Source organism: Ochotona princeps, chromosome X, assembly GCF_030435755.1.
Source record: "Ochotona princeps isolate mOchPri1 chromosome X, mOchPri1.hap1, whole genome shotgun sequence".
In the NCBI taxonomy this organism is placed as follows: Eukaryota; Metazoa; Chordata; class Mammalia; order Lagomorpha; family Ochotonidae; genus Ochotona; species Ochotona princeps.
Genome location: NC_080865.1, coordinates 52,035,733 through 52,053,020, shown reverse-complemented (window position 1 = coordinate 52,053,020; position 17,288 = coordinate 52,035,733). Strand labels below are relative to the sequence as shown.

Here is a 17,288-nt window from a genome sequence, read left to right as displayed (position 1 = left end):
CTGAGCCTTTTTTTTTAACCGCAATTAACTATGTAAAGATTGTCAACAACAATACAATAAAATAGATATGTAACATAAAAAATAGATTCAAAATTATTTCATATAAAAATTTTTAAAATGAATTACTGTGCTTTCCAATTTTCTACAGTCAAAAGTAAATGCAACATTTAATTTCTACTTTCAGAGTTAATGACAGGTTCACAAATATGAATTTATGATTCAAAATACAATATTTTCATTTGAAAATAGTTTTCCAGGTGTCCCTTATCAAAGTGGAATAATAATAAAATAATATAGCATATTCAAGTATACCTGAAATCCTTAACTCTGAAATAACTACATGCAATTTTAGTGCGTACTCTTTTCTCACCAGAGGGGGGAAAAAGGCATAATAAATGAACAAGAAAAGAACGAAACTTTAGCTTAAAATTGACAAACCCTAATTATCTTGAGGTCAGTACAAGTCATCCCAGCAACCTGAATGATCTGTAAGCTACATGAGTTCCAGTTCCAATTTTGCCATTAGCTAGCTATGTTATTGTAAGTACTTCATCTTAATTTTCTGGACCTCAGGAAGATAATACACACTATATACACCTGCAAAATTAGTGGTGTATATAATGACACATCCAAAAATGACAATGTTGAGGTAGTAATAATAATAAATGTTTATTTCTCAGCTATAATTCTAGTACAAATGCTTGACAATTTAGGCACTAATTCGTTTATTCATCACAGTAACCCAATGAGAATATCTGTATTTTACAGAAGAGTAAACTGAGCTTCCCTTACGGTTACATAAAGAGCTCCTCAAGATTACAGAGTAAGTGACAGGATCAAAGCTGTAGTCTGGATTTTCTGGTTTTCGCAAGCCAGTCATTAGTTTCTAATATTTTACTTTTAAATTCAAGCTCAGTTCTCACAGGCATAAAAATTTCCCCCCTACTGTTAACTCTAATATGCTCCTGACATTTCAAAATCACTAAATTATATTATTTTCTATTTTTATCGCTACCTGTGTTCATTATCATGGTGTTATTTTACAATTAAATATTAAAGAACATGTTTAATCCTCAAAGAAATATTAATTAATATTAGTATGCATTTTGGTTTTAGAATTATGTAGAACTGAAATATTAATTTAAATCAGAACTTGCAACTCCATTGTCAATCTAGGTTAGCATTTTGAGGGTCATAGTCCCTTGATCAAATAAAATGACAGTTTCATACAAATTTTCCCAATGGAATAAATAAAAAAAGTCACAAAAGCTGTAAGTTCTAAGATTTGAACTACTGTGTTAAACAATAGGTTAAATTTTTTAAAGTGGTTTTATTTGTTTTATTTAATAGAAATTTATATTCTCAGTGACTGTTTTTGATACGTGTGTTTGTGTGTTTTAGGAGTATTATCCTCAAGTTCAATGCCATCATCACATTGTACAACAGCCCCAGATCATCCATTCTCCACACTGCCAACAGTCGCATTCTAGTCAACAAATACAGACTATCACAGGAAGTGATTCAATTTCTACAAATATTGGAAATGAATTGTCCCATGGTGGATCAAGCCAGATACATGAGCAGGTAAGATCAATCAGAGATGCTTATCAAAGTCAAATATATTTTTAAGACCTTTCTCACAGTATTTAAAAACAAACTTTCTGTCTTCTCTCAGAAAACAAAAGCAATACTAAATGTTTATTGTATGTTACCATCTATTTAATGAATACCTAGCTGAAACTCAATTCTAAAATGGGCCGCAGAACTCATTTAACATCAATTACATTTTTTTTCACATTGATTGTTGGTTCATTGGTTACATCACAATATCTTATTTCATGTGATACAGGCTGTTAGAGGTTGAAATAATATTACAATTTACAGGTACTATTTTTTGGATCAACATCATTTCATCTTAAATTAAGTCAAACACGAGGTATCTAACATTTTGGGATTAGCTCATTTCCCTTCGCATAATGGTTTCCTGTTTGGCCCATTTGGCCCAAAGAAATGCATTTTTTGATAGGTGAGTAGTATTTTATTAAATGTTTTTTTGATAGGTGAGTAGTATTCCATGGAGTAGATAAACCATAGCTTTCTTATTCAGTCTTCTGTTGATGGGCATTTCGGTTGCTTCCAAGTTTTTGCAATTATTGATTGTGCTGCTATGAACAGGGGGGTGCATGTTGGTTTCTGGTGTAACAGGTGTTTTGGATATATTCCTAGAAGTGCTATTGCTGGATCATATGGTATGGAGATTTTCAGTTGTTTGAGTGTTCTCCATACTGATTTCCATAGAGGCTGTACCAACCTGCAGTCCCACCAGCAGTGGAGTAAGGTTCCCTTTTCCCCACATCCTTGCCAGCAAGTGTTGGTGGTGGATTTGGTATGTGAGCCATTCTTACTGGCATAAGATGGCACCTCATTGATGTCTTAATTTGGATTTCCCTTATTGTCAGAGAGGTATGACATTAAGGCCTGGTGCTATAGCCTGGTGGCTTAAGTCCTCACCTTGCACATGCCAGGATCCCATAGGGGCACCGGCTCCAATCCCGGTGGCCCCGCTTCCCATCCAGCTCCCTGCTTGTGACCTGGGAAGCCAATCGAGGGCAGCCCAAGGCATTGGGACCCTGCACCTACATGGGAGACCCAGAGGAATCTCCTCGCTTTGGATCAACTCAGCTCCAGCCATTGCGACACTTGGGGAGTGAATCAGTGGATGGAGAATTTTCCTCTCTGTCTTTCCTGCTCGCAATATATCAGACTTTCCAATAAAAATAAATATTTTAAAAAGAGTTATGACATTAAATGGACAACTAATTGAGGATAATATTACCTAAGATATTGTAGTGATCACAAGCATGCAATTACTTTCTGTATGTCTTCTTTCAAAATTTATTATACTAAGTGAAATCAGAATGTGCATCTATTTTATTATATATTACAACAAAATAGAAACTAAAACATAGTTACTAAGGAGAAATCTCCTGGGATACAATCCTCAGTGACTAATTTATGTTATGAAATCTTCAGAGTCTTGTAAACATCTGCTATGCAAGTGTTACAGGAAAAAAAGGTTTTCTTCTATCTTGGTACAAAGCAACAATAATAAACTGGAACATTGAGGAATCAGTCACCATTAGTATTTTTTCATGTCAAATCGACCTCTCTCATAGGAAATTTTTACTCAGACAAATGAATAATAAATAAAATAGGCTCCTGACCATGTAAGAATTTGATGGTGCTGCATGGAATGTCAGATGGTCTTATTTTTAAGAATTGTAATTTTGAAGTATGTATTGTGTGTATATTACATGAAAAAAAGATTTAAAAATCTGTTTCCCCAATCTAAAATTTGCCTAAGATGTTATTTTCTCTGAATGTGTGTAAATGATGGCCTCTAGATAAGCTCTCAAACTTTCCAAAGTGTATTGATTTTCTTATGTATTGGGTTAGTAATGACCATCAGACATTTTATTAGATTGTCATTTTAAAATTGTGATTTTTATAGCACAAAATTGTTCAAATATCAATAGTTTCATGTATTTCAAACAATCCTTAACTTTATGTTCTAATTATGGCAAAGTAGCCAACACATGAATCATAATACCAAACAAAATATTAAGGGGGATGAACAACATGCGTTGGGGAAATAAGAGACAAGAAGTTAATTTCATCTGGGAGATCAAGTGAGGCTTTCCTGAGGAAGTGGAAATTGATCTGGGCTTTGAAAACTAGGGGATTTCCATGTATGGTATTCTGGTGTAGCCTGGAGTTAGTATGCTCAATAGAGGAAATCACACAAACAAGCATTCTGGACCCAGAAAAGTATATTTTGGACTTCAAGGATAGTTGGAGGTTTAATGTGTATGGCATGAAAGGCATGTGATAAAGAGTGCTAGAATGCAATGTTAACATGAATTGTTAAAGCCAATTGTTAAGTCATATAAGATTAATTGTATTCCTACAATGATCCTATTAGGAAAGTGTCAATGTCCTTGTTCAAATAAGGAAACAGAACCATCAGAACCATCAGGGAGGTTAAGCTTTCTCTCTCTCTCTCTCTCTCTCTCTCTCTCTCTCTCTGACTGCCATTTCTCCTCAATCTTAAGTAAATAAATAAATAAAATGTAAAGGGTAACAAAGTAGAATATTTAAGGCAATTTTATTTTTACCAAAAGTTTAACAGAAACTTAACAATTGCACATATTTATAGGACGTTATGTGATGCTTTCAAACATGTATACATTATGTAATGTGCAAATTAGGGTAAATACATATTTAAAAACTTTGTTGTGTAGGTTAGAGAGAAAAAATTATACCACACATTAACATTATCTATATTAACTCTATTGTATAACAGTACTCCTGAACTTCTTAAATCATTCTATGACTTAGTACTCATTAATCAAACTTTCCCAATCACTCCTCCTTCCTTCTCTATCTTCTGGTAACCACCTTTACTCTTTCAACTTCTACAGGATATTTTTTAATCCATATGTGACTGAGACCATGTGCCACTTGTCAGTTTGAACTTGTTTGTTTCACATAAGATAATGATCCATGTTTTTGTAAAAGACAAAAAACAATATATAATTTTTATGCTGAAGTAATATTTCATTGTGTATACATTACTTTTATTTATCTGTTCATTAGCGAATGAACACTTGGGCTATTTTCATGTTGGCTGCTATGAGCAGTGATTCCAAATACATATGGAAGGGCATAAGACTCTTTTACAGTGATTTATTTCCCTTGGATATGTATCTAGTAGTGGGATAACTAGATCATATGGAAATTACATCCTCAAGGGTTTTTGTTTTGTTTTTAAGGAAACACACATACTCTTTTCCACAAGACCATATTAATTTGCATCTCAACAGTCCTTCTCAAGATTTAGCTTTTGTCTTCTTGACAGTAGCCAATCTAACTGTAGTGACATGGTGTTTTGTTGTGTCTTAGATTTCACATTTTGCTGACAATTAGTAATATTGAGCATTTTTTCATGTATCTGTTGGCCATTCATATTTCTCCTTTTGAGAGCTGTTTTTTTAGACATTGTAAATATTTAAATTGAAATATTTGGGGATTCAGGCTATCTAGTTGTTTAAATTTTATGTTCTAGTTGTTAGTCCCTTATCAAGTATATGTCTTACAATTATTTTCTTCCATACCATAGGCTGTCTGTTCACTCTATCTAGTGTTTCCTTTCCTGTGCATAGTTGTTTTGGTTGATGAAATCTCATTTGTCATTTTTTTTTTTTTTGCTTTTATTTTCTGTATTTAAGGCCTAACCCAAAAATCCTTTGCTTATTCTAATTTCCTCAAGCATTTTTCTATACTTTCTTTTAGTAGTTGGAAATTTGCAAGTTTTACATTTAATATATTTTATTTGAAAGAACAGTCAGAGAGAGAGAGAGAGAGAGAGAGAGAGAGAGAGAGAGAGAGAAAGTGAGGTAGGAGTAGGGGAATCTTACAAAACCTGATTCACCCCTCAAAGCAGACTGGAACTTCGGATCTACCGTGTGGAAGGCAGGGTCCAAGTACTTGGACAGTCTTCTACTGCTCTCCCAAGCGCATTAACAAGGAGGTGAATCAAGTGGAGCAGTTGGGAGTGTGACTCAAGCCATATGGAAGCTTAACTTGCACACTGGCATTACAAATGGAAGCTTAGCATACTGTGCCACAATACCAGCCCCACATTTAGGACTTTAATCCCTTTTCGATTTTATTTTTGTACATAGTGAGATACAGCATATTACTTTTGTTCTTCTATGTGTGAATATCCAATTTTTCCAGTAATTATTTAATTGAAAAGACAGTCAATTTTCTAATGCATGCTCTTGCCACATTTGTCAAATATCAATTGGCTACAGATGTATGGGTCTATGTCTAGAGTTTCTATTCTGTTCCCTTTTAATTTTTTCTATGTCAATAACATGTTGTTTTAATTACTGTAGCAGTAGTTCTTCTGTTGCTGGGGTCTTTTTTGTTTCCAAACAAATTTTATATTCATTTTTAGTTCTGAGGAAAATGTCATTGATATTTTTATAGAGGTTGCATTGAATCTGTAAATTATCTTGGGTAATACAAATCTTTGAACAATGTCAACTCTTCCAATACATGAACAAAAGACATCTCTCCGTATCTTTATGTTCTTTTTAATATCTTTGATCAATAAAATGCATAGTTTTAATTGTAGCACCCTTTTACTTCTTCAGTTAAACTCATCATTAAATATTTTAATTTTTGTAGGTATTGAAAATAGAACTGTTCTCTTGATCTAATTTTCAAATAATTCACAATTGGTATAAACAATGCCACTGATTTTTGCATGTTGAGTATTTATCTTTACAGTTCTGCTGAATTTCTTTATTAATTCAAATATCTTTTTGATAGATCCTGTAGGTTTTTCAAAAAAAAGATTTTGTTACTTGCAAATGGTGACAATTTCACTTCCCTTTATTTCTTTCTCTTTCCTAACTGTTCTGTCTAGATCCTCTAGCAATATTTTAAATAAAAAGTGATGAAATTGGGCATCGTTGTCTTGTTCCAGATCTTAGCGGGAAAGTCTTCAGCTTTCCCCAGTCTCCACGATGTTACCTCTTCATTTGTTGTATTTGGTCTATATTTTGCTGAGATATAGTCCCCCGCACATCTAAATTTTACAGCTTGTTTTCTTTATTATGAGGGATACTGCCCATTCTGTGTCTATTGAGATAATATCATTTGTTTGTCTTTCATTGTGCCAATGTGGAATACATATTGATGTACATATGTTGAGCCTCTGAAATGACTCCCACTTGGTAAATAATCTCTATAAGTGTAATGTTGCTTTCATTTTTCTGACAGCTCGTTAAAAATTTTTGCATCGATGTTCATCATGGATATTGGCCTGTAGCATTTTTTTTCCTTGTGTCTTTTTCTGCTTGTATGCTAGCTACATGGAATAAATTTGGAGGGATTCTCTCCTCTTCATTTTCTTAAATAGTTTAAGAAGAATTGATGTTAATTCTTCTTTAGATGTTTGGTAGAATTAATCAGTAAAGCCATCTGGTCAGACATTTCTTTGATAGGAAATGTATGTATAATCACTGATTCAATCTTGCTGTTTGCCATAGCTTTAAGTATTCTATTTCCTTATGATTCAGTCTTGGTAGGATGTAGCTGTCCAGTAACTTGTACACTTTTTCTAGGTTTTCAAATTTGGTGCCATGTAATTGTTCATAAAAATCTCTCACCATCCTTTGTATTTCTGTGGTCAGTTATAATGATTCAGTTTCTTTTAAAATTAAAGGTTCATGCATATTTCAAGTTTGTATCTAGAATTAAATTGTAATTTAGAGGTAACATAACAGTACAAAAGAGACATAGTATTCTGATTCAATCAGCTGAGTTTGCAAGACTTGATCCTAGTGAACTAGTGGATTTGCACAAAGTGAAGTTCAGTTTCTTCATCTACATTAGAAATTACATGTTAAGATGTTATATATTCCACAAGAGAATTAAATGAATTAAAATATGCAGAACATCCAGCTTGATGCTAAGCACATGGATGTTAAAATGGATGTTTGATTCTTGACCCTTCTTACTCCTCAACTCAGAGCTGAAAATTATAAAGCATCAATCTAAAAATTGGTCCCATTGGGGCTCGGCAGCGTGGCCTAGTGGCTAAGGTCCTCGCCTTGATCCCATATGGCCGCTGGTTCTAATCCTGGCAGCTCTACTTCCTCTCTCTCTCTCCTCCTCTCAGTATATCTGACTTTGTAATAAAAATAAAATAAATCTTTAATAAAAAAATAAAAAAATTGGTCCCATTGAAATATTATTTTTAGATAAAACTAAAACACCTTTAAACTTTGTTTTGCAAAGAAAGACATTAACATATTTTTCAAAATCAAGTGTCCAAAAAATCTGTCCTCAAAATATTTTTGCAAAACTGATTTATGTTTGTTTCCTTTTGTTCCTCTTTAGCAGCATCATTTTATTTTCAAGTTCAAAATGTGATGAGTCACATATCCTCACCTGAAGAAATGTTAAAAAAAAACCATGCTGTGATAATTCCACACATGTTAGTAACAAGAGAAATAACAGCTAGATTTTTCTTACAAAGTTGTCTTCAGCCCAGGGTGGTAACCTAGTGGCTGGAGTCCTTGCCTCCCACAAGCTGGGATCCCATCTGGGCTCTGGTTCTAGTCCTGGCAGCCATGCTTAACATCCAGCTCCCTGCTTTTTGGCCTGGGAAAGCAGTTGAGGCCAGCCCAGGTCCTTGGACACTGCACTTGCATGGGAGACCCAGAAGAGGCTCCTGGCTTCAGATTGGCTCAGCTCCAGCCATTGTGGCAGCTTAAAGGTTGAATCAGTGCATGGATGATCTTCTTCTGTCTCTCCTCATCTCTGTGTGTCTGACTTTCTAATAAAAAATAAGATAAATCTTTTTTTTAAAAAAATTGTCTTACAGGTGCTTTTTTTATAAGACAAACTCAAGTGATGATGTGTGTTATGTGTTCAACTCTGTTCCACTTGACTTAAGACTTCCTTGGTCGTTGAAAAAACATTCCCTCCTGTTTGGATAATGCTATCACCAGTGGAAAATTCTCAAATTTACAACATGATTCCTTTCTCCAATCATTTGAAAATTCACTTTTTGTAGATATTAAGATGGCGCAGAATTTACTATCAGTTGTTTTTTTCTGGCCAGTCAAGAAGCATACTAGATGATTATTTAACAAAAATCATTCACTAATGATGGAATTATGGTGCTGGTTAGTTAAACAAACTCAACAGTTCTAGTCCTTCATTAATGAACATGTTGTTCAAATCTTTTCCCATAATTGTTGCTTTTTGAATTTATACTATTGAAAATGAGTGCTTTTGTGCAAATTAGTCCTTTTCAAATATTAAATCAGTATTTGTACCACCTTCTGTGCTTTTTTGCTACTTCGAGCAGCCTCCTACTGTGTTATGCTTTTTCTAAAACAAGTATTTTTACATTTTTATTTCTTTATTTTACTGAAAGTAGAGACAAAGAGAGATGGAGGTTTTCTTTCCCATCTGCTGGTTTACTTCCTGAAAGCCTGCCCAAACCCAGACTGAGCAAGACCAAAGCCAGGAACAGATACAATCCTGCTCACACATGACGGCAAGGACCCATGTACTTCAGCTCTCACCTGCTGCCCACCCCCTCACCCCCCCACACACACTTTGTGCATTAGGAGCAACAACTGGGGCAGAAAGCTGAATGGGAAGTGAAGTGTTCAAGACTTGATGCAGGGATATGGTGTCCCAAGTGGCAACTTAATTGTTGTGCCAACATCCATCCCTATGGTAACTTTTGAACCTTTTAAAATTTTATGTATGTATGTATGTATGTATGTATGTATGTATTTGGCAGGCAGTTACAGAGAGAGATAGAATGAAAGAGACTTTCTGTTTGCTGGCTCTTTTCCCAGATGGCCACAACAGCCACAGCTCGGCCAGCAAGCAGGAATTTCACCTAGGTCTCTCACATGGGTGCAGGGGCCTAAGTACTTGGGCCATCTTGCACTACTTTCCCATGTACATTAGCAAAGAGCTGGATCAGAATTGGAGCAGCTAGGACTCAAACCAGTACAAATTTTGGATGTATACACATTGCAGGCAGTGACTTAACCCATCTTAATATGATGCAATGCTCCCCCACACCCTTCCTTTTGAACTCTTGTTTTTCAGCAAACTCATATTTTTTAAAATTGTTATGTGCTTTCTCTTTTTAGAAATAAGCTTTTATTTCTTTATCGCTATAGTAATATATGATACAGATGTCAAGATCAAATAGCATTAAACGGCATATACCAAAACCAGGTCCCTGTCTCAATATTTTTACTACCCAGACTTAATGTTCAAAGGCACAATTTTCAATCCTTTGTTTTAGATTTGAATTTACCTCCATATCACTAAATACTGTGCATAAACCTGGAGCCAGGAGACAGGAGCCTCTTCTGTGTCTCCCACATTGGTACAGGGTCCCAAGGATTTGGGTTGTCCTCTACTGCTTTCCCAGACTACAAATGGAGAGCTAGATGGGAAGTGGAACAGCCGGAACACAAACCAATGCTCATATGGGATTCCAGTGTGTGCAAGGTGAGAATTTAGCCACTAGGCTACCACACCGGGCCCTATACATATAATTTTATTAATCTTTCATCTACCTGTTTCAATCTCTTCCTTCATTCCAAATATGAATAAATGTCCATTGTATCTTTTGCTAAATTAGTATTTGGAGTTTATATTTGGTTGATGTATTAAATGTACTGCTGAACCAACATGTTTATTATTTGTTTAACTTATACAACTGTTACTTTTCTGGGATTAATAATTTCATGTTTCTCTTCATTCATTCTATTATCTTGGTATCTATTGCTAATTATTTTCTTAATACAGTTTTATACACAGTGAAAAGTTTGGATTTTGTTGATCAACCATCTATCATCAACCTTCTAAAAGCCTTAAAAATCTGCCATCCGTTTATACTACCCCTCTTGGCTTATATACTGACTTCTGGTCACTTTCTCCATCCTTCAACATTCTCATCAGCCAGTTTAGAATCCCCCTTTAATTCTCATTGAACATTCCTTGGATTCATCTCTAAGAAATTCACTACCAGAGGCTAACATAATGGTTCAATTGATTAATCCTCTGCCTCGAAATGCCAGCATCCCATAAGGGCACTGGTTTTTGTTCCGCTGCTCCACTTTTGATCCAGCTTCCTGCTTGAAGCTTGGAAAAGCAGTGGGGGGTGTTTCAAATCCTTGGGACCCTGTACTCACGTAGGGAAAAACCTCCTGGCTCCAGGTTTTGGTTCTGCTTGGTTGTGGCCATTGCAGTCATTTGTCTAGTGAACCAATGGATCTTTGTCTCTCCTTCATTCTTTGAATCTGCCTTTCCAATGAAAATAAATGAATCTTTTAAAGATAAAAAAAGAACTTCACTACCATTATTCGGACACTATGCAAATATATATATATATATATATATTCAGTATATATATATGTTCATATATATATGAATATATATATTATATATATATATATATAATATGCACTGTTAGGCAACAGAAAATCTTCCAGAAAATAATTATCTTCTGTTCTTTCTATCCTTATTGTAATTGCGAAGTGTCCATATGCCTTAATTTAGATAAAACCACTGTTTGCATGATGGTTTAACAGTTTACAAAGTACCTTAGTCCCCTATTTAATTTTACTTTTTACTTCTTGCAATTTTATATATTAATCCTAAATTACCTACATTTTACATTGTGGAAACTGAAATTCACAGGCTTTAAGCAATTTACTTAGCCTATAACTGGAAGCATGTACCAAATTCCATTCATTCTTCATTATAACATTTTGCTGTTAAGTTTATTCACATAGAAAGTTAAATTATTTCTTTATTCCGAGTAAAGAACTGTTATGAGTAAACAAGTAGTCTCTTTAGAATAAATTTTTATTACAGTAAATTCAATTCAGTGAAGATATTATTAAAAATTTAATATGTACCACATAGTGTAAAATATCCCATTCCTTTATTAAAATATCTATAGAGATTAAAATAACATTGAGGATTTCCAGGACCTACATTACTTGCATTTTTCTGGCTATAATTGCTGCTTGCAGTACAAAGTTGAAAGGAACTATTTTTTATCCCATTACACAAATGATGTTTTACCTAAATGCATTTAGCTTTCAACTGGACAAATATCCACTGGATTAACTATGTTTTGAACCTGGCTGACAGCCATTAACTGCCCCAAACCAACAAAAAATAAAGTGGTAATCTTATCTATCCACAAATGTCATCATATCCTTATGAGCTTTGTGAGTTTATATGTATATTCAACATGTTGTAATGAAACTTTCAACTGTCATGAAACACTTCAAAAGTTACTACCTAGCTGGATATAAGCACAGCAAATCTTGTAACTTAATGTGTTCATGAGCTTTTAGAATGCTAGGCACTTACATATAATCGCTTTTATATAGCATGGCATTTTAAGCACTTTATAATCTGCTAAGCAATTCTTCTAAATAGGTGAAATAATGAACACACTTAAGCCAATTATCTAGTGGGAATAAATTTAATTAAGTCAAGACCTTGTTCTACGGGATTGTGATTTGTTCCTTGAAACAAACTATTTCTTGGCTTAAAAAACATTTGCACAAATATGTGCTAGCAAGTCTGAAGGGGGCCAAACAAGTATTAACAACAATAGATCAGCTCTAATAAACATTGTTATATATCTACTATCTGTCGAACTCTGTAATCACTATACCACCACAGTTTTAAAAGATGGTTTATTAAAGTTATCACCTTTGAGAATGAAAAGTCATACATAATGCAGTGGCTAGCACAACAATCCCACCTGTTATGTACTGTCATTACATATACCATAAATATGAAAAAAAGCCTCAGATTGGAACAAATAAAACTTCCAAAGCATTGGTGAGTTGCATGATTTCCTTTTCAAATTTAATATTGTTTCTATATATTTAAATATGATCCAGTTACATTTCAGTGGTGTGTATTTAATAATTTCAAATAATTTTTGAACAAACAAATCTTTTCTAAAGTCTGGCAACAGCTATTCCTCAGTATAATTTGCGTTTTTGTTCTGTTTACATGTAAACAGTTAATGTCATTATCAAACATTGACATTTGAGACAGATTTTATTCGTCAGGCAGATGTGTAGATACAGGGTGCAACTATAAATCCACTATCCTATCAGTATTGCTACAGAAAGAAAGCACCCGTTTTGTGGGGTTACCATTATTCTGGACTGAATCATTCATATTTTCTTAATTTTCATGGCAATAAGGACATAGATTTGAGTTAACTCTAAAAGTTGAACTAAAATATGCTCACAAATAGTTCCAATAAAATTGGAAAGCTTACATAATCATAGTTTAGTAATGAAAAATATTGCTGATTGGTCTCATCACAGTGTGTGATGATGAATTTTCACCTCATTCTTCAGTAGTATTCCTGTGAAACACTTGACAAAAGATGAAAACATGAATTCTCAGAGTTTATCCCTTCACAAGTTTTTAAACTCAGTTGGGTTTGGGTTTTTACTATTAGTCACTGTTGTGAATTGTAAACTATAAAAATCGAAATAAAGAATGTTCTCATACTCTTTCGAGTAGGATTTCTTCCTACTTTTCTATTTGACACTTTTTTTGTATTTACCAAAAGAACCTTGTTTAAAATTTTAATCCTCATATTTTTTCTCTAGCTCAATTTTTTTGTATTTTGCATAATTTCATTCTATGATAACAAAATGTCTGAGTTTCTCAAGTTTTAGCCCAACAAACCTCCAAAATAATATAATTAGGGATAATGCAAATTTAGAACAGACATAAATAAATAATAGAAATCATTTTGGAAGATAATATGGAATAATGGTTATAAGAGCATTGATTCATCTACTATTTACTACATAGTAACATAAGTACTGATCATTTCCCTTTGGTAGCTTCTAAAACCTGTTTGTAGCATTGAACATATGCACAATGTTAATATAGATAATTTCTTGTCCAGGCCTCTGTGATTCATTATTTAGGTGCTTTAAAAAACTCCTAGAAATTACTTAAGCAATGGTTTTGTTAATGCTACTAAAGATTCACATGGATAAAGAGTTGTGCACCTAAAATGACAAACAATGACAAAAACACAATGATAGTAACCTCAAGGGAGAATGTTTTTTAAAATGTTAAAAAAAGTAAATATTTTAAGACAACTTGCAACTATGAAATTGCTCTGGCAAATAAATCGAACTAGAAGGAATAGAAACATGATTTTCACAACATTATGAGGAGATTATAAATCAGCTAAGAGAAAATTATGCAAGTACTAAGCATATAAGATCAGTTGGCTGGAAATTCTAGCAAGGAAACTCAGCACTGTGATGTAATTGACTACAGACATATCTTCTGCTTGGGAAAGTCATCATCTTTGAAAGAATTCACACAGATGAGGAAGGAAGGGGGACCAGCCACAACAATAGTAACAACCTAAAATTCAACGGAGTGAAGTGATGCAGTGCATATATTTCCCTCTTACCCACTTGGATTCTTAAAATCCAATTTTAAAAAGTGCATTTAGGCTCTTCCCAGTTTGATGGATAAATACATGGTTCATAAGGGGGAAATGTATTATTGTGACAAAAATCATATCAATATTAAATTTTTACATTAATTCTGAAAAATAACTTGCTTAATTTTAACCTTCATTTCTGGAAAGGGGCCTATCATTGAGATCAATGCCCAAGAATGTAGGTAGAAATGAAATGTCAGCCTCAAGCTCCATGAAGAGTTACTACAGTTAGACTGGCCTCTTCCTCCTAACTTCGGGGATGGGTACAAAGGATCACTCTTAATATCCTTGAAAAAGAGTTGCCTCCACTCTTTTTTTGACTTTCTTTGCCATTATTCACTGGTTACTTTAAGGGATAAATCTGCAAGAAAATTCCTTTTAGAATCAGCTGCATTTGGGGCAAACTCTAATCAAGTAGGTAACTTTCAATTTAACAAGCGGTTACATGGCAACATTGGATTCAGTCAGTATTGTGTTGGTAATGTTGGATAAAATATGACTCATTCTTTAATTCTTGATTATTTCTTTTGTTATCGGGAGAGAGTGAGGAAAGAACAAGCCACAAATCTGTAAAATAATATGAAAACAAGTCTATGGAATTGTGCATAGAAATAAATTTAATTAGACTATTGATTGACATAAATATAGCCTACATAGAGGTAATAAATGTTGAAGTGGTTTTCAAAAGATGGATAAACTTTAGATGCACAAGAAAGAGAATTTCTATTTTAGTCAGCAAGCAGCACGAGTAAAGACTTTGATGCAGAAACAGCATGAAATCTGCCCAGACAGTGCAGCCCACAGCTATCGCAGACAATGCTTTGGGAAATAGAAAGTATGACTGTGTTCCTGTAAACATTTAGAGATTTTATATTGAGCATATAGATACATAGTTATAGATTTGTAGATATATTTCAGATATTATCAATATCTATGTATTCATATGTATACTATTTGTTAATTTCGCACATATAATTGCAAGTTTACCTGGGAGGAGATACGACCTGAAGAAATGGGGGGACAGTGCTCTCTTTTGTCAACTGATAAAGTTAATTTCCATGGTCTCAGTTTTTATACATTTCATGCAACAGTGATTCAGACATAACTCAGAATTAGATCATGTCTAAGAACACAGAGACAACAAAGAAGCTAACAAGGCAACCTAGTCAAAAGGTTATTGTAACAGGGAATAGATAATACTGTCCTTCCTTGATTGACTAGACAGAGCACAGATGTCCGCCTATCTTCAAGGAGAGCATGAAAGCACATCCAAGGACTCACTGGGGCAGGAGCACACTGTGGGGGAGAGGCCTTCTGCCTTCTCTTTCCTGGAGCCTCTTCTCAACAGGGTCCCACAGGCCTCCGCTGTCCCAGCTTTCCCATGGGCTGTGTTCCGACAATAATAATCTTGACATATTTACCCACCTATTCATAGTTGATACAGGAAGTCTTTATTTCAGGAGGTAATCATTTGCTTCCTCTGCACAGCAATTCCAAAGCATACGAGGACAAGATAACTTAAATTGTTGAGAATTAGTCCAAGTTTAAGTATATATATGTACAAATTTAAATTATATACATAAATATATGTATATATATATACTTTAATTAGAAAAAAACATATTGACATCACATTGCATTTTTTTTTAAAGATTTATTTATTTATTTATTTATTTTGCGAAGTCAGATATACAGAGAGGAGGAGAAACAGAGAGGAAGATCTTCTGTCAGATGACTCATTCCCTAAGTGACCTTATCAGCCAGTGCTGCGTCGATCCGAAGCCGGGAACCCGGAACCTCTTCCGGGTCTCCCACACAGGTGCAGGGTCCCAAAGCTTTGGGCCGTCCTCGACTGCTTTCCCAGGTCACAAGCAGGGAGCTGGATGGGAAGTGGAGCTGCCGGGATTAGAACCGGCGCCCATATGGGATCCCGGGGCATTCAAGGTGAGGACTTTAGCCGCTCACATTGCATTTTGTATCTTGCTTTGTTTAACTGACCAGTATTTTATATATTTTGTTTCATGTGACCAATATAAAAATGATAGCTTATATTTATTTACTTTCTGCTTGCCTTACTGCCATGAGTGGGAAGTGTCTATTCAATTTTAAAGTTAATTTTATCATTCAATACACTTAAGAATATATATATGTATATTTATATATATATATATATATATATATATATATACTTATGTAAGTATAAGTATATGAAGTAAACCCTAAGTCTTTATCCTCTAAGCACTGTATTCTGGGGATTGTAGGCCAAATGATCATCAATACTGTGTAAATTGGTACCAAAGGATGTGAAGTCAATAGAATATGCCTTATTTAAGACACATTCAGAATAGTTTGTGACTAGGATTTCAAGTACCTCTGCGTTTCCTAAACTTGGCTCTCAGCTATTATAGTCCATGTCAGATTGACTACATATTCAGCCCAAATAACAAATTAATGAAGTCCAAATGGAAATACATAAAAACACATTGGATTTGGGCCCGGCGGCGTGGCCTAGCTGCTAAAGTCCTCGCTTGAACGCACCAGGATCCCATATGGGCGCCGGTTCTAATCCCGGCAGCTCCACTTCCCATCCAACTCCCTGCTTGTGGCCTGGGAAAGCAGTCAAGGACGGCCCAATGCATTGGGACCCTGCACCCGTGTGGGAAACCCGGAAGAGGTTCCAGGTTCCCGGCTTCGGATCGGCGCGCACCGGCCATTGCGGCTCACTTGGGGAGTGAAACATCGGACGGAAGATCTTCCTCACTGTCTCTCCTCCTCTCTGTATATCTGACTTTGTAATAAAATAAATAAGTCTTTTTAAAAAAACACATTGGATTTAATAGGCTTACTTAATCCCACTTTACTCCTCACTAGGGTGTTGAAGATTTCTCTGCAAATCCCTCCTAAAACTGTTCACCTAAACTGTTGACATATGTCTTGTTAGAGTTACAGAGTTAGACTACCCGAAAAACAGCCAGGTTCAGCAAAATCATGCTTCAATGCTATAAACTGCTAAATACTAAAATTAAAATAGACACGAGACAGCTGAATAGTACTCTATAGCCATTTTAAGGTGTATAGAACCCTGTTGCATATAAACTAATTGAAATGTCAATGAAGAAGTCACAGGATGTGGTTCAGAACTTGCATTCTTTTTTTT

At 34.6% G+C, this 17,288-nt stretch overlaps 1 protein-coding gene across 2 annotated transcripts in view; it reads left to right on the top strand.

Moving 5' to 3' along the window:
- POF1B (POF1B actin binding protein) overlaps window positions 1-17,288 on the top strand; it is an 84,009-nt gene that overhangs the window by 32,516 nt on the left and 34,205 nt on the right. For both annotated transcript variants that reach the window (XM_058658469.1, XM_058658468.1), the window contains exon 6: window positions 1,402-1,584. In XM_058658469.1, coding sequence (XP_058514452.1) covers window positions 1,402-1,584 — 183 coding nt within the window. The remainder of the gene's footprint in view (window positions 1-1,401; window positions 1,585-17,288) is intronic.